Source organism: Solea solea, chromosome 7, assembly GCF_958295425.1.
Source record: "Solea solea chromosome 7, fSolSol10.1, whole genome shotgun sequence".
NCBI classification, from domain to species: Eukaryota; Metazoa; Chordata; class Actinopteri; order Pleuronectiformes; family Soleidae; genus Solea; species Solea solea.
Window position 1 is genome coordinate 6679727 of NC_081140.1, and position 23258 is coordinate 6702984.

The 23258-nt window shown below is 39.8% G+C and overlaps 1 protein-coding gene across 1 annotated transcript in view; it reads right to left on the bottom strand.

Annotated features, from left to right (window-relative positions):
• Positions 1 to 23258, bottom strand: part of sez6b (seizure related 6 homolog b) — a 168711-nt gene that overhangs the window by 98040 nt on the left and 47413 nt on the right. The window contains exon 2 of the mRNA XM_058633811.1: positions 3198 to 3776. Within this exon, the coding sequence (XP_058489794.1) occupies positions 3198 to 3776 (579 nt within the window). The remainder of the gene's footprint in view (positions 1 to 3197; positions 3777 to 23258) is intronic.

The following is a 23258-nucleotide window of genomic DNA, read 5'->3' on the forward strand; positions in this document are numbered from 1 at the left end:
TTAGCTCAAGCAGGTGGATATACGTGCAATTATAACTGTAACACAGAAAAATCAGATACTTCCTGTTCTGGGAGCAGAGACACTCTACTAATCCAGGATAACCTGGGTGTTATCAAAGAACCTCAGTTACCTGTTGGTCACATTTAAAAAAAAAAACACTACATACAGTATATATAGAAACATTGATAAACACATAATGTTCAAATGACAACCATTAATTATGTCAGTCAAAACAGAAAGAGTGAATAATAGATTGACAAAGGAAATGTGACCCAGCCTTCATGGTAGGTAAACATGTGATGTGGTAAAAAGAAGACAAGCTTAGGCAATCTAGTACAATATGGAAGGTTCTTGTACTTGTACTCATTATATCATGGAAGATTATAAAGGACGTCTATTGTTAGATGATTCTCCAGTTACTCTGCAGACTTTATGACAACAACAACGATACACATAAATGGCACAAAATTGCTAATAATATGGCGGTAAATGATGGGATTAAGCAAGCACATTATAACAATGAAACAAACACATGTAGTCAATGTCTAGAAATGGAGGGGTGGTCCTCATTTTTATTGATAATAAGAATAATAATATAAATACCTGGTATAGCCAACACTGAACAAGAGAGGAGAGTAGCCTGAAAGCCTAACACACACATTTTTTGAGATAAATAAGAATCATAAATTCTCATGTTTGTGTGTTTGTCAAATATTGCATATTTCAGTAAGGAATAGTACAGTTATGTTATCCTGGCTTGTCCTGGCAAGTGTCCCAAGTCGCTCCAAATATTGGTAAAACAATAAAACCTTTGTTTTAAATATTCATTCTCAAATGTTCCATTAAAACCCATTAAAAACATCAACAATCCACCACGTATATTTCAATATGGATTTGTCTGTAAATTATTTAGTGTGATACTGCTAAGGCAGTTGTAACCTATAACCTCTCAGCTCTGTATGAGAGAGGTCATGTCAAAGAGGAACTCAATGGTGTTCAAAGGTTCCAGGATGTTCTTTCAGAAATGACCCTGTAATTAAACTATACTGCACTAAAATCATTGATAATAAAATGCCATTACATTTACATTTACATGCGTATACATTTGTGAGTAGACATCAGAGTCTTTATTTCCTGGTAAATGTCCCATTTCCTGGGATTAAACACTATCAGTGGGTCTGTGACGGGAAGGATTTGACCATGTGGGAAAGAGGACGTGCAGGAGGGAAGCAGTATTATACAGTATAATCAGGGACAAGGCAAACTATGAGAGAGGAGTTTTTCCCACAAACATTGGCCTATAACTTCATTTGGATTTTGCACACAGCATTGTCTGACTGTACTTTGACATGTCATCACCCTGCACACAGATGAGCTGATTAATTAAGATACTCCCATCTTGCTCCTCTTGTTAAGTCCACCAAGAAATCACACACACTCATGTGTATTTTCCCCGTCCAATCTCTTCATTTCAGGGTGTTATGCTGAGGTCCCTGCTTGGTCCTCTTGATTAAGGGTTAGTGACGCAGCAGTGGTGTTGTAATTTATTTTAGTCCCGCGGCAGTGTGATGGTGAGAAATGCAAATAGATAAGATATTAGTTGAGTTGTGTGAAGACAGCATGGGTGTACTCAAAAGAGAAAAACATCCTTTGATGAAAGCTCAGGAGAGGACTGCTGTGGTGGGTGTTGATCAGAGAGACTCTTTGGATATGCCTCAGTTTTGATGGTTTCTTAAGGATACACATTTGGAAGATGAAATTGTATGGGGATACAAAATGAAAGATTTAATGCATTGGATGGTATTTACAAAATATGTTTTGAACAAAGTGACATTTTTTTAAAAGAAAAGTAAAATTTATTGCTGCATCAATGTTTAACCCTTTAACACTGAGCATGTTGCACGTTTGCTTTCATTTCACTTGCGCTTTTGCAGGAAGTGAGCAAATCAGCATCTTTGTCAACAGAGAGGAGAGAGTTGGAAAAATGGCTGTATGCAATATCCATTTTTTTGGCCTGTTTTTGGACATTGAGATGTTACTTTAAATATGTTTTTACTGTTCAAATCTGTTCATGTACAATTACAGTTGTTTTTCTTCATTTTAAATCGTTAATACACTGTTTTAACATGCAGTAAACAGTAAATAACTGCCAGATATTGAAAGTTATTCTGGGAAAAAATGGGCAAAAGCACTTACTTACAGGACACTTTATGGTTTAACTTTTATGGTTATGGTTAAAATAAGCAAAGACTTACGTGTTAAAGGGTTCAAAATAAATGACAATACAATAGGAATTGACTGAGAACACACTGGCTGATGCATATTGTGTTGCTTCGGTTTACAAGCTTTTGTACCTTCCCTTTTACACAATTTATAACTTAGATCTTAGATCTTATTTACTTTGAATGGTCTGAATCACGGGGCACATGTTTGGCAGCTAGAAGTCCCGTGGGTTTTCTTCGGGTTCCCCCGGTTTCCTCCCACAGTTCAAAAACATGCAGTATGGGGATTAAGTAAAATGGACACATTGACCATAGGTGTGAGAGTGGATGATTGTTTGTCTCTGTGTGGCCCTGTCCAGGGTGTAACCCTCCTATCGCCCTGCAGCTGAGATTGGCACAGCGCAACCCTCATGTGGAGGATAAAGTGGTAAAAGAGGGAGGGATGGATAGTCTGCACTTGCTTTGCTTGTGCTATGTGTGGCAATGTGTGAAGGCAAGCGAAGCTCATTCTCCCATGCCATAATGAAAACACCAGCCTCTCAAACCAAGCGACAACAACAACACATTCAAGCTACGCAAATATTCCAGTACAGACAAGCACGTCAAATAACGTGCGTGTGTTTTAGTGGAGTTAAATCTCTGACGAGGCCATTCCTCCAGGTGCCGACTTTTTTCCTGGACACAGTGCACCCAATAATAGCAGAAACCACTTTACTTTAGCAACAACAGCAACTCTTGCTACGAAGTCAGCCATGACACACATGAAATCTGCCTTCACCTCAAGTGTCAAAGTGTCCCAGCCCTAAATGACAATAATGCAACCTATTGGGGCCCAAGAAATACCAGCTCCTTGTTGCCATGAAAATATGTGATGTGTGTGTTATGGTTTGGGAGTGACAGGGGCACAAAATCATCTTAGTGAAGATCAGGGAGAACTCGGTTCTTTGGTTCTAATAAATAATTCTGTGTTCTTACCCGGGCTCTGCATAGTGGTTATGATGGTGGTAGTAGTAGTGATAGTGGTGGTGGTTGTCTCCTCTTCATCACTGCCTGGTCTGACATTCTGCTTCAGTTCAGACTGATCTGACCTTACTACATCATTCTCCCTCGCAGCAGTAGCAGATGAAATGGTGGAAATATCATCTGGATCCTTTAAAACCACTCGAGTGGCTGGAACGGGGGTGATGGAGAGTGTGGCTGCTGCTGTGTGTGTAAGATGGGTTGGCTGTATGTTGGAGTCATCATTGCTCTCATCTGAAGCCTTTCTATCGGCATTATCCAGAGGAGTCTCTGATGGCACAGCGGGTGAGGTGGAGCGAATGGAGCTGGATCCACCACTGTCTTCAAAGGAGTTTGGTTGACCATAAGGGCCGAATGGTGGCGTGTGCTGGGGGTGGTTTCTGTAGAGCGGATGATGGTTCAGGATAGTGAGAGGCGGGGCGGTGGTAACCACAGGGAGTCTCCTGTCTGCATCGTGGGTAGTGGAGTACAAGCTGGCTTTGTTCTCTGGAGGGCCACCCGGGGTGATGGATTGGACATCCTCGGAGACAGAGGCTGCAAAGATGAAAGAGAAGAATAGGTATTTTTGGAAGAATATTGATTCATAACACAGACTCAATAATTACTTGGCCAAGCAAACACAGAGATTTCTGGCTTCACTCTCCCGTTCTCTGCTCTGGCTCCAAACCTCCTTCCACAGCTATTGAGCACTCTGCCAATCCCGTTTGCAATGGGATAATGACGGAGAACAGTGCTACCAAGAGGATGGCAAGCCCGAAAATACAAGTGCCAAATGCAATCTTATTCCCCCAACTTTCAACAGCTTTGACAAGCATTATGTTTTGTTTTGCTTTTTTTTGATCAGTGATTTTAATTTAAATTCCTGCTGCAGTCATTGTTGACTTATACTTACACCATTTCCACTGATTAAAAAAAATAATAATAATAAATAAATCCCCACTGGTAATATGGTTAACATGCACTTGGTTGGACCTCAAATAATAATATTAATATTTATTTTTTATTTTTTGCTACTTCTACCCCAATTTTGCGAAGTGGAGGGGGGGATTCCCTGTTGGTCTGGTAGGGCAGTGAGCAATGTGGCCATGCAAGTAAAAAAAACAGGAGGGCAGTATGAAGAATTAAAAGAAAAAAAAATGCAGGCTAAAGAAATTTAGAGCTAAAAAGCAGTGTTTAAACAAAGCAAAGCTTGAGAGCCAAAGTCAAGTTTGAAGTACCAGAAGTGATGAGGCAGGTGTGCACAATCTCACATTATGTGCAGCTACCTCACAAATAATTGCTTTTTTATGTTCAAGGCGACACATATTATATTTGCTGGTTATTCTAATTCCCAGCTGAAGCCGCAGTTGAACCGTTTGCTAATGGAGGTGAGGAAGAGATGGAACAACAGCAGCAGATATGATTCCTATAATTTCATCACTGAGATCTGTAGAATGTGCCAGTATAACGTGGATAGACACAGTCTGTGGAAAGAGGGAGACTAAAGCCCCTTTCACCTATGGTACCAGCTGTGGACCGTAGGTACAAAATAGTACACTACTCAACGTGGGCGGAGTCATCAGAGCACGGCTGCATGAAACCGCTGTGAGATTACTTTACATGTGACACAAAAATATTTTTTCAGTACTTCCTCCATGACCGGAGCACAGACTCCGTCTGATTAGATTAAATTAGATTTAAAAGTATTCACGTTTCAACTTTGGTTGGTTCTGCGCATGGTGCAACATTCTGCAGTATTCACCTTCTTACATATTTATTGTTAACCAGCAGCCACTTCAGCCCATACTGTATGACATGGAACTTGTTCAGACCTGGTATTATAATCCATCCTTAGTGATCCAATCACAAGTAAGCCTCTCTAGGTTGAATGAGAACAACCCAAAATGTGTCCAACATGTCTCCAGATCCCATCACTTCAACTACATTTAGAGGTGCATGGTCTGGGATGCATGTGGCTACAGTTTTCACATGATAATAATACAAATCCCCAGGATGGATTATTGACTGCCTCTTTGCCTCATCCGACATGTGGATGTTCTGCTATAATTAGTCATTGTTTAGTGTTTATTTCAACAATGCCAATGGATTGTGTGCATGAAAGTCATGTACATTGTCGGTGTATGATGTGCATGTACTGTACAATAACTTTTCTCTTCTCAAAAGAAATATTTGAAATGCAAATATTTAAAAAAAAATAATATTTCATTGGCTTGTCAGCCTTGACATTTCAGCTTTATTTTTACAACTCCGTGGTGATTTTGACAGTAGAAAGTACAACTTCATGACCACAGAATGAATCTGAAATTCATTCACACTCTTAATCTCCCTCTCTTTGCACTGCTCTGCTTCACTGAGCTTCCGCCTGACATAAAGCTGAGAGTCATTTCATTTTCTGGATGGTGACAGGACATTGATTCATTCCATGAAACAAAGTCTTTCCATCATTCACAGCTACATTTTAGCCATATTTCTTTCAACAGTTCTTTATGGGCAGTGTATTAGTGCTGTTCCACCACTGTGGCAATTGTCACACTGAAAAGCTCTTGTAAGACGCCAAACGGTACAATCCAAACAATTCTTGCAAATTGCTCACATCAGTGGTTTCTTCCCTCCCTATCCACCTCGTAATAAGACTTAATATTCATTCCTGAGGAGATTTGATGAGCCGCTATAATTCACCTGGTGTAATGATCAGTGCTTCCCTCCCCAAGTGCACCTGTGAGATCTAATCTGAGGCCCCTTCAGGAGGCTATCATCCGCTGAGGAAAGTCTTATGTTTCTTTAACAATGCTTCATTTCCACCATAATAGCTCCCACTCTCTGCCGGCTAATAGCTATCTGCTTCAAACAATCAGGGTTTATTGTGGCTGCACCACTTAAACCCAGCACTTGAACACACGCACATACACACACACAGACACAGCTCTTTTCACAGAACTAGACTTATCGACAGGTACAGTTACAAAGGAAAACAATAAATGTGAAGCAGAACGCCAAAATGACTGATTGGAGAGCTGTCTCCACATTGCTGCTAAAATATGCGAAAGTAATGTGCACATTCAGGGTCAGCAGTGTGTTTGTCACTTCACTTCATTGGATTAAAGTAAATCTGATGTGTGCATGAAATATGACAGATGCTATTGGTGGAGACAGCTTGTACAACATATCCACAATAAAGGTTTTCTGTTTATTGTTTTCAGGAATGAGGCGCTGGGTAAACAAAAAAGACATGTGTGCATTTATACACATTCCTATAGCCTTGTTAATGTTATGTAAATTTGCACTAACTACAATTTATCAAACAGCTTAGTTGCTGCACACAGATGTTGTCATTGTAAATAACATAGCCTATATATAACCTGAGATCCACCAGTGTTGTATCTATAAGTAGTTAGCCTAGCCCACATGACCAAACCTGAATATAGTCAGTGCATACAGTGCAGTCTACATTGTAAAAAATAAATATTTTAAACCATAAATATTTTTGGTTCAATGGATCTTTAATGTCACTTATTTAAAATATATTTGAATGATTTGATGTCATCAGACTGCAGCTTGGCTAAAACTTGACATTTCAAGAATTCAACTGTGATAGACATGTGATTATTTGGAACAATAATAACAATTGCCACTGTTCCAAATGAGGTTGGATTTCAGATTTTATAACTACAATTTAAAGGGCTGTTTCACCCAACTCAGAGTTGGGTTACATTTGACCATTTTCTTTTACTCATAACACTTGATAGAAACACTGTAAAGAGCAGTGTAGGGCTTTTATTTTGTTTACTTTGACATTGACTTTTTGTCAATTTTATTTTATTTTTTCAATCCCAACTTCCCCTGTTGTTCCTCTGTTGGGAATAAAACATGAATCTTAGATCCACAGTCTTATGATCAAATTACACATTTATCACTGGAAATTAGTAAAATATGGTATATTCTTTTGATGAAGTGGCCCTTTAACTAAATTAAAATCAATTAAAGAACAGTTTTTGCTTGCTCAGTTTTGTTTGCCGAGTTTTGTCTAATAAAGCGGTGTTAAGGAAGTGCCCATGCATAATGAAACAGACTTGTCAACTTGCAATACCAATGTTGCATTAAAAAAAACTTTTTTTCCATACAGGGTTTGAGTCATAACATTATACATGTGGTCCTAATTGATGAAATACTTTTTGAAGTCCAAGCATTGCAAGAGCTGGTTTCAGCTGCTCTGACGTGTGCTCATTATAAATGATATAAGTTAACACGTGTAAACACAGTTCTCAAAGGGGAGAAAAGTTCCACAGTGGCCTTAGGCGTTTTGTTCCGTTAGCCCCTGGCTAAATGCAGCTGTTAGCCATAGGATTTGGTCCCAAGTTACAAAAACACTGTAAAATGTGCACCACGAAGGCTGAAGGTTTGCTGGGATTATCTCTGATCATATTTACTGCTTCCTTGTAAAATGTAGCCTATCAACAGATCATTAATGCTAAGATTAGAACTGTTTGTCTTTTTTGTTATCTGGATCTGTTTGTTTCTTGGGATGGAAGGACATTCATTTTGTCCGCTGCATTTGGAGGAGCCTTTCGAATCGGACAGCCAAGTCATGATGCTATGATACAATCAGCCTTTCATTGTGGCATATGAAGGATGAGACACATACCTGATCACTGAACCTTCGGGATAGGGGAACGTCTACCAGCTACAATCAAAATCGCAGTTGATTGTATCAGGAAATTGCGGCTTAGAAATGAAAGAGTAAACAACCTCACAAGTTCTAAGACATTCAGTCACTGTGCTGGTGATCAGTAAATTACGTTCAGTGTGGAAAGAGTGACTTAAGGAGAGGCGGTTCACATTACTTTCAACAGAGACAGACTTCAGACGCTCACGCAAACAAGAGCAATGTGGTTGCGATGCACATTCATTGCTCTTGTTTTTCTGGGCACGTCCCTGTCGCACCAAGATGAAGCGCTTTCAACGTGTCATTTAATACTTAGGCCAGGATAGTTGGTCAAACTAGACTTTGTTCCCTCTGAAATAAGTTTTTCTTCCACCCAAAGCTCCTGAAGTTGGTGAAGGGTAGGATGGGCCTGGACAAAGAAATTGTTTTCTTTTTTCTCCACCCAGGAATCGAACAACAAAGCTTGGGTGAGCGAAAAGTGGCACTGGTAATCCATTGTTTTTGGTTTCATTTGATTATTTTTTTCTTACTGCAGCCACTCCAGACATCTCTTGCCTGGTAATGACAGGTGCAACAGAAGCCCAAACCCAGAAGTGCCTCTAGCTTCTGCCAAGCTTTTTGTAGATTCTGCATGTGAGAGGCCCCTTATACCTTATATTTTCTCTTTGCCAGTAGAGGACTTACAGTAGAGGAAACAACCAATGTGCAACACACAGGAGAAGACTTCACTTTGGAGTGTCACACTGTTAAAGGTGCCGATTAAAGTGCAGACTCTGCTTCAAGACTGCCAAAAATAAAGCAGCAGGTCACAAAACTGCCATGTTCAGCCGTGTGTCGTTTTAATATTACTGCAGATCGAAACCAGATCTGATAAAAACCTTCATCTATTGCAGTCACAAATGATAAAGGGGTTTTATTTTCTTGCCTCGTTTCCTCTTCCCTCTATCAGTATAACCTCCAAGATGGTACACAGTCTTCATCCAAAAAAAAAACAAAAAACAGACTGGGATCCTGGAATAATGCATGCAAACACACACACGCGAGGAGAATACTGTGGTTGAACCAGGATTGTAAGTGGAATTCTTCTCACAGTAAGTGTTAACCATTGCACCAACATCACACCCATATTGCTTCATCCTCAAACACAATTGTCATCACAACATACGACACTTGCCCATGCTGTCTACACGATGAGTCAACATGGAGTCAAACAAAAGGGACATACATTTTTCACCCTATTATAATTAAAATACTAATCCTATAAGCTGCTGAGCGAGGATGCCAAAAGGCCTGCCTGAAGTTTCAAAAAATATTTGATGGTTCAATGAGACAGTGTTCAAGTTTAAGCTTATGTTAAAGGATCTCCACAAAAAACTGTGTTGTTTGTTTATTTTTTTTCATTCGTCACTTCAGCAGCAACCTCCTGGTGTTGGTGATGCAGCAAAGAGGAGAGGGTGAAAATAGTGGCAAAGCACTTTCAAGGACACTTTGATGATTTCTCTTGGGCTGTCAAAGAGCCACAACAGAATTTAAGCCTCCCATGAGTCTATAACAAATCCCAACATTAAAGTTCAGATAAGTTTGCAGTAGGAGAGAAATAAGCCACAAAGAAAGAAATCTGTCATCCTGGTCCAATGTCTGATCACTGGATTATTTTGAAACTCTCTCTATGGATCCACAGTCATTCAAATACAGTGAATAAAACCGCTTAATCAGCTTGCACGTCTATTGTACAAGACTTGTGTGTATATGTGCTCCGAAGAGGACTCGTGAATCTGGATGTTCTCTTTGCATACACATCAATATTTTAGCAACCAACATCAATGCACAGGGGACGGGTGATTCTCCCTCCTCCAGAATATTCACTTTTATCTGTCTTCTGAGTTAAACACATGGAGCACTTATTCAGTCTCTATGTGGCAAGGAGCTGTGGGATCAAGCAGTTGTCTTGGTGAGAAAAGCAGTTGTCTTGCTGAGAGAAGTACAAACAGACATGGAAAGAAGTCCCTCTGTGCCTTTTAATGGGAATTATTTGGTTACAAAATTTGCAGCTGGACTGAAGTGGACAGCAATGTAGTGAAAGGACATGTGGTGATAAACTGTATCTGTGGTGAAGAAAGGGCCAATTGTGTGTGTGTGTGTGCACTGATGTGCAAGTTTGTATTCCTAAAGATAACGCAGACTGAAGAATATTGTATGAAACAGAATAGTTTAGTACATCGTTGGGGTTATAAACTGGCAGGTTTTCAAACAGGAGGCATGGGCGAATCATGTGTTGAGTTTCATTGACAACAGCCAAAAACCAGCCTGGAAACGGATCACATCTTTATCCCTCTGTCTCGGCTTCAAATCTTCCTGACATCAAAAACAAAGTCTCTCATTTTCTTTTTCCACAGACTATTTCTTTTGAGAAATACATTTGGAAATATGTGAATGAACGACTCTAATACAATCCAAGCATGCATTAGCTGTACCTGTGCACCCATTCGTCATCCTGACTGTACTGCTGACACGCTGGCATCAATTATTGAAGATTTGATTTAAAAAAAAAAAAGAATGTTGCGTTTGACAGATTTCCCATGCTAATTTCTCTCACAAGCATCACTCCTTCATGTCTCCCTGTGGTGGTGCTTATATTGTTGGAATGAGGGTAACGTGAGGGACAGTGGTTAAAAAAAACCCTCCTGTAACTCATCCAAATCTTGTTTTTTTGTTTTGTTTTTACCTTTTCAGAGGTATTTTGAATTCTTCAGTTCGACAAATACCAAGATGCATCATTTTATGTATGTCTTCCAATACACTGATTATCGCAGAATTGCATGATCATTATCAAGGGTCACATGCACATGTCCAAAGTTACAGTGTGACTGCTGTCCCTTCTCATCAAAGCCTTTGAAATCTATACTTAGCAGCATGCATCTTTGCTCAGCCTCTTTAGAAGCTGTCAATCCAATCAATAAGTATGTTTTAAATTACATTTGGAAAGTAAGATTTGAGCAGAGAACACCCAGCTTATGTTTATACACAGCATATTTGGAGCACAATGGGTACTTTTATGACGCAGAATTGATTGTACAGACCTCTATCTCGCTCTTCCTGCGTATAAGACCAACTGTTAATCCACCGTTGCCTGTAGCAAAATGTTACCCACTTTAAATGTTGCCTCATTATCGATCCTGCTCCTAACACCCCACAGCAATAAACACTCATTCATACAATCCTAGCAGTTATTATAGGCCCAAGCCATTATATCCATCCAGACACCGGACAAGTCTCTCAGGATCCAATCTTACCAGAAACATCACAGGAGTCACAACCAACACTCGCTCTGTGCTTTAATAGACATTATTGAATCTCTTTCATCTAAATGCAAGGGCTGTCACATTTTATAAGACATTTTGGTATTCGTTAGAAAGTGAGGAGGAAAGTTCAAACGTAAACGTTCAAAATATACCGTCCAGAGACATATCAGACCATGGGAAAACTTTTCTGAAAACTAATCTGCAGCAAATCAGAAAAAAAATGAAAGAAAACATTGATTGTAAACAGCGTGTGGTTTGTTAAAAAAAAGAAAAAGAAAAAGCCTTAAACCAAACCATATTAAACTGTTGCTGTTGCTGTTTTCCTACAATTTGACTTATCCCGATTCTGGACTACATGTGATTGGTCATGTTTCTAAAGCTTAGTTTTGATTATGGGACCTCAAATCCCATAGGGTGTTGTGAAGGGAATTGGGCTTGTAACCAGAGGGTCGACAAATCCCCAGACAGGTGCCCCTGAGCAAAGTGCCCAACTCCCATTGCTCTCTCCAGTGTTCACACTGAGATCCAAAAGTGGTCTTGTGCCATAGGGCTTTATGCAATCTACCCATTCACTTTAAAACCATGTGCAATGAAAATGAAAATGAAAGCAATGTGCAGTATTACGAGCACCTTGGAAACGGGAGATCCGCAGTAGCACTTGCTCGTCATAAGTAACATGTTTTTGATGAGCTGTGGTGTGACCCTGTCCCGCAGTCTTTACTGCTGTCGATGTTCATAGGTTTTGTCTCCCCTGTCTTATTTGTTGTTGTCGTCTTTGTTATGTTTTGTGTTACCATTGACCTGCCAAGGGACTGAAGATGGATATTATAGCTACTGGCTATAATCTTGTATATTTACATGCAAATGTCTAGTAATATGCCTGGTCCCCATTTTAAATAAATAAATAAAGTCACACACATGTAATGGTTGTGTCTGTGTTTGTAATGCAGAGGTATCCTCCTGTTTTCAGACATTGTAGCACCTCTTTTGTTTATTCAGAACTCCACAGTCATTCATAATCATAATGCATACATGTATGTACATCATTGGCTACTGCATATGTTATTGTAGGTATTTGGTCACTAAAAGTTCACTGCAAGTTACGTGCAAACATTATAATACAGCTGCTAAACACTACATACTATACATATGACAGTGAGACGGCTACAACCACAGCTATTACTCTGCCGTCATCTCAGTAACTGCTATCATTACCTCCACTGCTACTGTTACATAAAGCTTCTACCGCTTCAACTATACTTTGATTCCTGTAAGCCAAGTCTTATGGAGAAATAATGAAGCAGAGATTAGCCTCACATTGAAATGATGGTATATTCTTTAAGAAAGTAGTGAATATATGACAGTCATGCTTCACGGGAAATCTCTGGAACAAGTAGTGTGAAGCAGAGTATCAGTTCCTGAGGGTCTGCTTTTGCTGAAAGATGTTAAAAAAACTCTCCTTTCCACTTTGACACCTCTAGGAAAGGTCACCCTCTCATCCCCATAATGACCGAGGACAAGGACGAGGCAGAGTGGATCAATAAGCAGCTCCAGCCCATATCAGTGCAGATGCATTGATCTGTGGCTTAGAGGGAAGATGTTAGATGCACTGTGCAGAGAGAGAGAGAGAGATGGCCTGGCCTGTTTTTCTAGCAGCAGATGAGAGGAGCAGTGGCACATGTGAATATCTGCAGCAAGCATCCACTCAATAAATCCCTACAGTATAACACAGTACTGTAGATCCTGTGCCCTGTATGTGTATGACACTGAAATTATGTAGAATCATATAAATAAAGACTGTGATGTCTCACTTTAACCTGTACCTAATATTCCTCTTTGTTCTTTAAACATTTTACTTCTTCAAATTACGTCATTATTCTAAGTATTTATTGATTTCCCACAATGAGAAAGTGTAAGTTGGTCCACCAGCAACCCATTAATAATGAAGAGATAGAGAGAGTTTATATTGTTTGCTTGTATTATACATTTATATTCTGCACTTGAACCACTGTTAACACTTGAATTAAAGCCACAAATCTTAATATTGTGTGTGTGTTGTGTGCTCATGTTATGATGAAAACACAGAGACAATCAGCCGGCAGCTAAATGAAATCGTTGTCAGTCACCCCGTTCACCTCCCACATCCTTAAAATGCCTTTCTTCCATCTTCACCACACGTTGCATCTTTGCTTACTTCCTCACAACCCTGGAGCTACAGATTAGCAATGCCAGCTCTTTGTGAGGCTACACAAAGCCTGAGCAATTAAAGGTTCTTCTCTTGCTTAAAAAGCTCTAATCCAGACATGCTTTTATTGCATTTGATTTTGCACGCTGCTTGTGCCAAAAAACAAAGAAAAACCCATTGAAAGACAGGGACCCTGCTCTTCCTCTAAGTGCACCAGAGAGGATTCAGACACAGCTCAGGTTCTGGCACCTGTCACGTTTCCATCTATGGATGGCAAGCACATTAGTGAATATAATAAATAAATAAATAAATAAATTAAAAAAACTGAAGAGGAACCTGGATCCACCTATCAAATAATGGGTGATGGAAATATTTTGGCAGGCTCACACTTTAACAATGCCAGGAATTGTGATTTAGAGGGCAAGTACTTGCTGCAACATCACGATGCAATGCTCTTTATGCTGGATATGTCTGACCAAGCATAAATTCATTCGGACCCACAGATATGGGTCTGAATAATAACAGCTTGATAACTGGATGTTGTCGTGAGCACACAGTGGTACACTGTCAACCAGTGAGGATGCCATTGTCATTGTCTCCGTGCACAGATTAAATGCAGGGAGGAAGAATATTCTATTCTTCCGTCTTCAGAAAACCTTTATCTGTTCATCAAGGTAAGTCACAGGTCTGACTGACAACGGTGCAATATCATATTATGTGACGTGCTATGAAACACAAGCAACAACATGCAGGAAGCACTGCAAAAATCTATCTATCTATTCATCTATGCATCCATCCGTGTCCTGCACCTTAACCTATGTGGGACCATTGTTATTTTTTAACTTATTTGTTCACTTTTGGTGTACTTTTTCTGTCTATTTTTATTTTATTTTATGTCACAAAGTAATGGAAAACCACAGTAAAATGACTTGCCTGTATGCACATGCCAGTAGGCGAGTTGATTCTTATAAATTACCTTTCATTTGGACCCAGTTGTTGCCTGCATGTTCCTTTGAAGTACAGAACGGGGATCAATTGTGTCAGATGCCACAGCTTCTTATCTGAGATGGAGCAATTTAATTAAAGTAGCTTAAATTGCTCCAGTAGGAGCTTGTGCCCCTTTTATGAGTGCTTATTAAATCCTGCCATAAGGCCACATTATGTGATTTAGACAACTTGACATGTGAAAGTAAGAAAAGCACAGGTGTAAATAATGAAATTAATCACTGGGACTTTCAAACAGAGTTGTTAGTGTTTATCACAGAGAACTGTGTGCTGTAGAACAAGGCCTAGGGGTGACAACAAGTCCAATAATTCATTGTGTTTAAATTATGTTTGATATAAAACATATGCTACCTATAAATCTGCCATGACAAGTTCTCCTGTTTTTGAAATGTTTGCATATTTCGTTGCCATTGTAATAATAATAATAATTGTACTCCATATACTCGAACAGTGAAGAGGTGGTTGCATGTAGGGCAAGTAAAAACACCACCTATAGGTTTTCAGTTTGTTCAATCTCAGTCAAACTTCTTGCCCTCACTCACTGTGCCTCAGCTGCACTGTCAGTGTCCAGCAGCTGTCACATACGATCTGTTCACTTGCTGTCTCTGTCAATTCCAAGATCCGGACAAATACCCTTTAACTGCATCAGAAAGTTGCAAACAAAAAAATGATTGATGTAAAAGGAAATAACCACTCGTATATCCGAAAAAGGGAAAATACGGACAAAGAGTGAGACAGAGAGAGAGGATGAGAGTCAGCTGGAGGACAACGCAAGGAGCAGACAAATATGAATGTATAGGGGAAATTAGGAAGCAGAGTCATTACTTAGGCAGTGTCGGGAAGCCCTGAGCTAAGTAATCAGCAGCAGAACGACGTAAATGTGGAGGAGGAGGTGGTGGTTGTATATAAATGAAATGCTGACAAGCTGCAATCCAATTAGATGAAGAAATATGAGGGGTGGTGAGATGTGGGACCTATCAGCGGCGGGCAGCTTTGGGGGAAGATCAAGCACTTCACCACCGTGGCTGCCGCCATGTGATGGATCATCCGACACACACACACACACACACACACACAGGTATATACACTCATCACTGCCCAGAGAGGATATGTTTTCCTAGCGTGTTGGTCGGTAAACATTTGTTAATATACTTTAATGTCTTGACAGCGGGCTAGGCTACTCCTCAACTCAATATAGCAAGACTATATTAACACTGGTGGTAAAGGGTAAAAAAAGTGGGGGTTAGACACACTTATATGGAAAATATAGACTCATAATATTGCAAAAATAGAAAGTCATTAATTTAGGACAAGGACAGAGAGAACACGACTTAGGCTACATCCGTATAATTCTATTTTCTTTATAAATTCTGCCCTGGATATCCTAGTGTTTTATCGAGGTGTTTAAAAACTTTGCTGGCTCCATTTTCATTGAAAACTCTGCAGCTGCATTTAAGCATAGACAAGCAAAAAAAGAAAACCTTTGGAGAAAATTATATAGTTACTTACATTCACTTCCTGAGTGGGCCTTATATCAGCCATGACATCAGCTATGAACATTAAGACACATACCTGACCTCACCGTCAGTCAGACAAAAATAAATGTTTGTTTAGACTTTTCCACATTTGTTGTTTCTTGTTAGTAGAAAACAGCTGCAGAGGAGAGAATCAACTTCCTCAATCACATCTTATGTATGCAAATATTTATGGCACATTCTATCCAATTAAAAGTGCATTCATGAGTTTAAGCTCAATAGTGCACTGTCCAAACAGAGCTCTGAAACATAGCCACTCACCCGCTCGCTGCCCTCGGGTCAGAGTGCACTCAGCAAACACATAACGACTGCTTTAGTAACTCTTTACAACAAAGTTTGCCGTGACACTGCATCAGGCATGACCATTATCAGGCAAGAATAAAGCATACGTGTGAGTGCACGCAAAAGTGTGAAAATTACACAAAAGTATTCCCCCTGCTTCACTTGTGGGAAGGAGAAGCACCACAGAAAAGCACCAATGGAGGCTGGAGAGATTAGATTGTTTTCTCAAACTCATTAAAAAAACATTCAAGGGTGCTTTAGTAAAAATACAAAAAAAAACTATGCCTCACATTCATACAACATTTTTTAAATTAAAATTTCCTTATTTTTTAGAAGGATGAATCAACTAGCAAAACCACTAAGAAATAAAAGATTATCATTCCATTGGCAGGAGGTTAATGCTACACAAAGCAGTCATTACAACAATTCTGCAAAAAGGTCCAGAAACTCCAAATTAGCGTCAGGACAGCACAGGTCCATTATCTATCCAAAACACTCCCCACATACGCTGCACACGGTATATCAAAATCAGGTGAACTGAAAGGAACTGTCAGTTTGAAACAGTCACAACTCTTAGAGATAGTTCAGGTCTTGGGAGGGTCCAGGTTTGGGATCTGGACACTTGTTCTCATTCATAACATGGCTGCCATCAAAGGGAGAACACATTTTAGCCATATGTTTACCACCTCTTCTAGCTTTGAAACAGCCTTTCTCTACTGGAGACAAAAAATGCTCACTCCTTGTACCAAAGCCCATGAAAGTCAATGTGAATAGTACGTCACACAGGAGTTGTTGTTCCACTGCAGACTCCATTAGCAACTTTACTGTCATAGTGAAGTACAAGCCATACATTTGTTGCAATATAGGCTGTTTACTGCTGGGTGATCGTAATTGTTGGAGCCTTTTCATTTTAAATTGAAATAAAAAAAATAAAAAAGAATTCCATGTTGTTGTGATTTTGTTGTTATTTTAATAATTGGCTGCTCTGTGTGTGCGTGGGAAAGTTCTGGACCGTGTATTCTGCAGTGAATTCTCTCTCTCTATCTGAAAGCCATTTATTAGGCTTTTATCCAAACCTCCCACCTGATGTTTAAATTTATATTTCTAATTGGTAAAATCTTCATTTCAAGCTCACAAACACACACTCTGATAACAGAGCCATCTGCCTCAGTCCGACTGCTGAAAGAAAACATTTGGTCTTCAAGAAAAAAAAATGACATATGTGTTTATTTGCATTTATTAGAGCAGGACACTTGCATTCTAATGGCAGGTTAGAATTGATGTACACGTTTGTACTTCACTGCATCAACCTCTATTCATTTGGACAGCCTAACCAAACCTTAACCCCAAACTATGCCATGCACAGTCAATACATTAACCTAAACTTATCATGAACACAGTCTATAACCTTAATCAGAGCCTCAGACTTTAGATGCTGCCTCATTAGGACCAGGCTTTAGGGCCTTTGAGGACTATATTGGACTTGACAAGGTCAGTGTTAATCCGTTGTTACCTAGGAGTACCAATTGGCATTGAATCAAGTGGTGCCAAATGTACCCGAGACCACATCTACGTGAAGAAGCCACATCTAGTGCCCCAGCAACATGTGCCACACCACGTTTACGGCCTTTCTTCTACCATTCATTTGGAGCATCTACATACAGTGAGAGTTTGTAGCAGGTTTCCCTGTCCCTTTTCTGGTCTCTAACAGTAGGTAAGTAAAAGTAAAACATGGTGAGTTAAGTGCTTCTCTAATGACTATCAGGCTGAAATATCAGCATTTGAATTTGTACATGTCTTTGTGGCTGCAGCTCTGAAACCCTGCTGTTGTGGGGACATCCTGGTGTGCTGGTCATCATGCAAACATTGCTTTGACCAGTCTGAGCCATGGTCTGAGCTGTCAGAGAGGAGATCCTCCTCCCAATTCTATGGCACAGATTTAGTTACAGTTTGGTGCAAAGATAAATAAAACGGTAAACCCACAATGTCTCCATCAAATAAAAACAATAACCAATATGCGTGAACAGAGCATTATATCTCAGAATTAATGTGAGATGACTATTGAATTTAAATGTAATTTTTTTGTTTTTGTTATATCTATCTTTCATCTTAAATGTGGCTTATTTGTGTGTCATTTACTGTAATACATATTAAAGACACAAGCTTTTATTTGTAAGTGATTAAATGTCACATCATCGCAATACACAACCATGTTATTGCATATTGCAGCCCTTGTTAAATGTGTTGAAATTGACAAATTTGGACTTGTTTTTCACAGATGTATCTACATTTTCATTAATACAGAAAAAGTGATTGTTTGGTACTGGTATCAATTTCACTTGGTACAGGTATCAGTTAACTCACCCACCCAACCCAAAATTTAAATGCCCTAACAAATGAACACCCATGTTAATGCCAGGACATCTCAAGGTCACAGTGCATCACATCAGCAGCAAACATGGATAAAAACAAATACAATAAACAATCTACAGGACAAATATAACATGATTTGAAGCTGGAGAGTTTGGAAACAGAGAACCAGAGAAAAGAGAAGGACATAGCTGTGTACAGTGAGCTTAACCCCACAGTTATTTCAAAGAAAACCAGAAAATAATTCCATTTGGGGATTGAACACTGTAATCCCCCTTCTTTCACTCACAGCCCCCACTGTGCACCCTCCAGTCCATAGCATGATAGAGCTGCTGTCATTAATTCTGTGGAAAGGAGCGAAGATGAGAAAGGCAGCGAGTCCCAATATTCACAGCCACATACATGGAGCCTGGCCTCCTTTCATCTCCCCCAGACAAAAACACAAAGATACTATCTGCTATGCCTGAAACCCATTTCTCTGTACCATTAGCAGCTGAAATGGGGTCCCTCAGAGGACCTGTGGGCCCAGAATCATCAAAGCCCATATGTTAGTGGCTGATTTCACCTGCATGAGTGTTTTCTGCTCATGATCTGGTTGAAAACTAATGAGCAGGCTGTACTGGATGTACACATCGGCTGAGGAATGGATTGCTGTTCTCACTGTCCACTCAGGCAGATGATAAAAGGATTTCTGAGGAGAGTAAAACATTTTTGTCTCGTCATCAGAGAAACGGTCTACAGTTGGTAGAAAACTAATCCAGAACTTTGGTAAAACCACCTTGTTAACACACTCAGGAACACACCACTCTAAGATGCTAAGACGTACAATGCAGGAAACCCCTATAGAAGAAGGCGCTGAAGCATCCTTCTGCGCCTGTTTGACTCTGACCTCGAAATGTGGAGGCGACAGAGTTTAGGCAGCATTAGCGTAGCAAGGAATGAGTGAAGAAGGAATGTCATCTAAATGGATTGCCTTCATGTGACAATAGCTGTGATTGATAGACTAATCAGCTGGCTGTCAGCCAGTTACAGCTGGACTCGGGCGACCATTTCCTGCATGAACTAATACAAAGCTTCATTGTATTGTGTGAGCATGCATTAGCAGCTCAGTTTCAGGGAGGTATTAATATTTATAAAGTTAAATTTGGTCCCGTAAATGCTTTGGTCAAAGGTGTAGGATGAAATGCTCAGCTTTAAACTTAGTTCACATTACATAGAAGCTCAGAGATTGACCTGTAGTTGTCTTTCAACTTGAAGGTTGTGTGTTTAATTCCCAGCATGTCCTTGGGCAAGACATTTAACCCCATGTTAAACCCACACGCTGTGCCGGCAGCGTGTGAATGGGTATGAAAGATGAGTGATGTGCTGCACATAGATGCGCTGTATGAAAGTGTGAGTGAATGGGTGTGAATGGGTGAATGGCTAAACTGTAGTGTCAAGCAGCTTTGAGTGGTCATCAAGCTATATAAATACAGACCATAAGATAACAGAGCAAGTACCACAAGGAAATGGCAGACACATATTCAAAAAATATACAGAACAAATAAATAAAGTTGCATACTTGAGATATACGTATAACTTAATAGCTCCCACCCCTTCTCCATATATTATTATGTAACAGATAAAGTGTGCTTCCTCTCAATATTATATATTATATAAATGTACATATGTTTTCTTCAAAGGTGCAGCAAATACATAATAGTCCCTATACAACCTGGCAACTTCGAGCATTCACTTCATTTCTATATTACCTGAGAATTAAATCTTTATACAGTATTTCCTTTAAAACAGTTTCAAACATGCACATTGCTTTATTTCCATGTCAAATATGTTCCATAGTTTTATCCCATTCACATGGTCGTGTGAATGCAATGCATTCTATCTCATAAAAAACAGATTTTTGCTTTATTTATTATTTTATCCAAATGTATTTTAAATAAAAGCCCAAGCAATTCCCTTTCATTGGTTTATATAAATGTGCTGTGATGCCATGAACTCTGCTCAATATTGTTTGTTTGTCTGAACAATGTGAAAATCAAAATGTTTTTCCACATGAACATAACATCTAGAGAGACATGCTCTCTAAAAGAAGCGAGAAAGAGCAAATTACACCAAACAAAACCTCTGAATCATTATGGGGCAGGTTTAGAAACAATAATGCGATGCTGGGAGTGAAGAGAAAATAGGAAAAGAGTGGCTTTCACAGTCTCAACACAGACCTTGTTTCCACTGCTGGGAATGCTGGTGATGCTGCGTTGTGTTCCACACGACTGCCCGCCTTCACCAAACTGACAGCCACAAAAATGAGTGTTTACTGCTCTCCGGCGGAGCAAGATAAGCCCATAGATGGGCCTCTCCACTCCGACAGGTTGAGAGAAGAGCCATTGCAAAGTGGCAGAAGGCTGGATGGAGGGGATGATGAGGGGATGATGAGGGGAACAGGTGATAGGAAGGTGGAGAAAAGGGGGGAGGGAATAGGGGTTTGATAGTGATGTTGGTGGTGGATACAGACAACCTGTTTACCATGGTGACAATCCTTGTCATCTCCATCACGTACCATGAACTATCTGACATAGTTTTATTTATCATATATTAACAACAGATCTACAGATGAAAATGATGTTATCAGCGTAATCGTGCTGTATCCACTTTGCTGTGCTTTTGGCAGAAATGAGGAAATGAGGGTGTAATGGGTAAGATAAGAGTCTATGAATGCGAATCCACAGTACGATTCAAAAAGTTACGACTAAATACGAATCCACAGTTATGAGTAGGAATCTGTAGCTGTCACATAACTCTCAAAAATCACAGGGGCCCCAGGCATTGTGCATTGAGTAAAAGTTTCTCGTTCAAATCTAGCACCAAGCTATCGCCGAGATGAACGAGGAAGAATTATTAAATTAGTAATAGTTAGTAAAATAAAAAAATAGTTTCAGGTTGGATATTCAACAGTCTTCCCCTCCAGATGTAGCAGCACCCTCCTCCGTTTCCACCCAGTGATAGCTGCACAATCACGGCTCGTTCAATGTCCGACCCCATCACTCTTAACTACCGCGGTCTCATTTAGTTCATGTGACCTACTGAATCCAAATCAGTGCAGGACCATATATGAAATAAAGTAAATCAAATAAAATAAATATACAGAATGAACCGAGCCAGGAGAAAGACAGGGAAATAGTGTATGTGTGTTTCCGTGTGGATATTAAGACTGTAATTGTCTCCTGTGTGGGGGTCACTTGCCATTAAGTCTTGCACTTGATCTCAATGTTAAATCCTCTTTGAGGAATTTGTATACTGGTATATTGATGAATTGTTTTTGGCATAGACACGTCCTCTTGTGTGTCCATCAAACGATTAGGGATATGTCCTACTCGAAAATGAAGGGCTGAACTAAATCACACATAAAAACGTGATGAACAAAATATTTTAGCTGATATAGACTGTATATAATTGCTTGACACAAAAGAATGTGACATCCATCAATGGAAAGCATAATCACCAAACCCTTGAGGGCTGGATTCAAAGTCATACAGAAAATGAAAGCCTGTGATGATAAAGTGTCCCCTTCATTTTTTGGAACAAAGGATGGCTGCACGGATGGATGAAATATAGTTCAAGTGCTTTCACTCAAGTTAAAGGAATACTTCACTGATTCACATGTGGCTTTGTATTGCTAGAATTGCGGTAGTAATTTTAAAACAATTGTGCTTCCCTCCCTCAGTTTTCCACTGAGTTGTAAAAACATCTGTTTTTCCCTTTCCAATGTTGCCCTACGCGGAGTCAAATGACCGTGTCATTCACCTCATACCCAGAATGTAAACACGGTGTCCACCATCTTTGCGCAGTGCATGCTGGGAGTTGTTCATCTACATGAGCCAAAATTACATCTTTCTGCCTTTCTCGGCCAAGAAGGCACTTTGATTTCACATTTCTGCTACATAGATGACCCAGTTTTAATAGACATTCATCTTTCCATCGGTGAAATATTCCTTAAAGGACATGTGGTCTTTGCGAGCGAAAAGAGATGTTTGTGTGAGCAAAGCAAGGAAGTGGGATCCTCTTACTTCACTTGAAATTCACTTTACTACCATGTGTGACATTGCTGTAAAGTTGTGACCGGACCACGCTTATTGATGCCCGAATAGTAATTCAGACTTCAAGCTATCACTTCAGTGGATCAAACACAAAGAGGGCCAGCAGGGAATACACTGAGATGTTCATGTAGCTGTTTGAGGAACCAGGCGGCCTGGTGTGTGTGTGTGTGTGTACGTGTGTCTGTGACATCTGAGTGAAGTCAGTGGACTGGAAAGGAGAAAACTGTCAACATTCAAGTGAGTGAGAGACCAAAGGGAGCACAGATGAAACGCTGACATTGTGCAGACCCTTGAACTTGAGACAGGAAGGGACACTGGCGGCAGTGAGGGCAGTCAACAGGAAAATAAGCCATACAGTGCACTGCTGTTTTACAAGGTTCTAGTTTTGTTTCACCAGAATGGAGGCAATCCTTGATTTCCCAAATGCAATTTTTAATTACTGAAGCGTGAGAAAAGGATAGCCGCAGGGACAAATCTAAGAGAAAAACAAACAAGCTAGTTGTATGTTTATGGGTGAATTTAACCATGAAATCAAACCCTAAAACAATTACAAAAGATTGCAAAGATGTATCTCACTGTG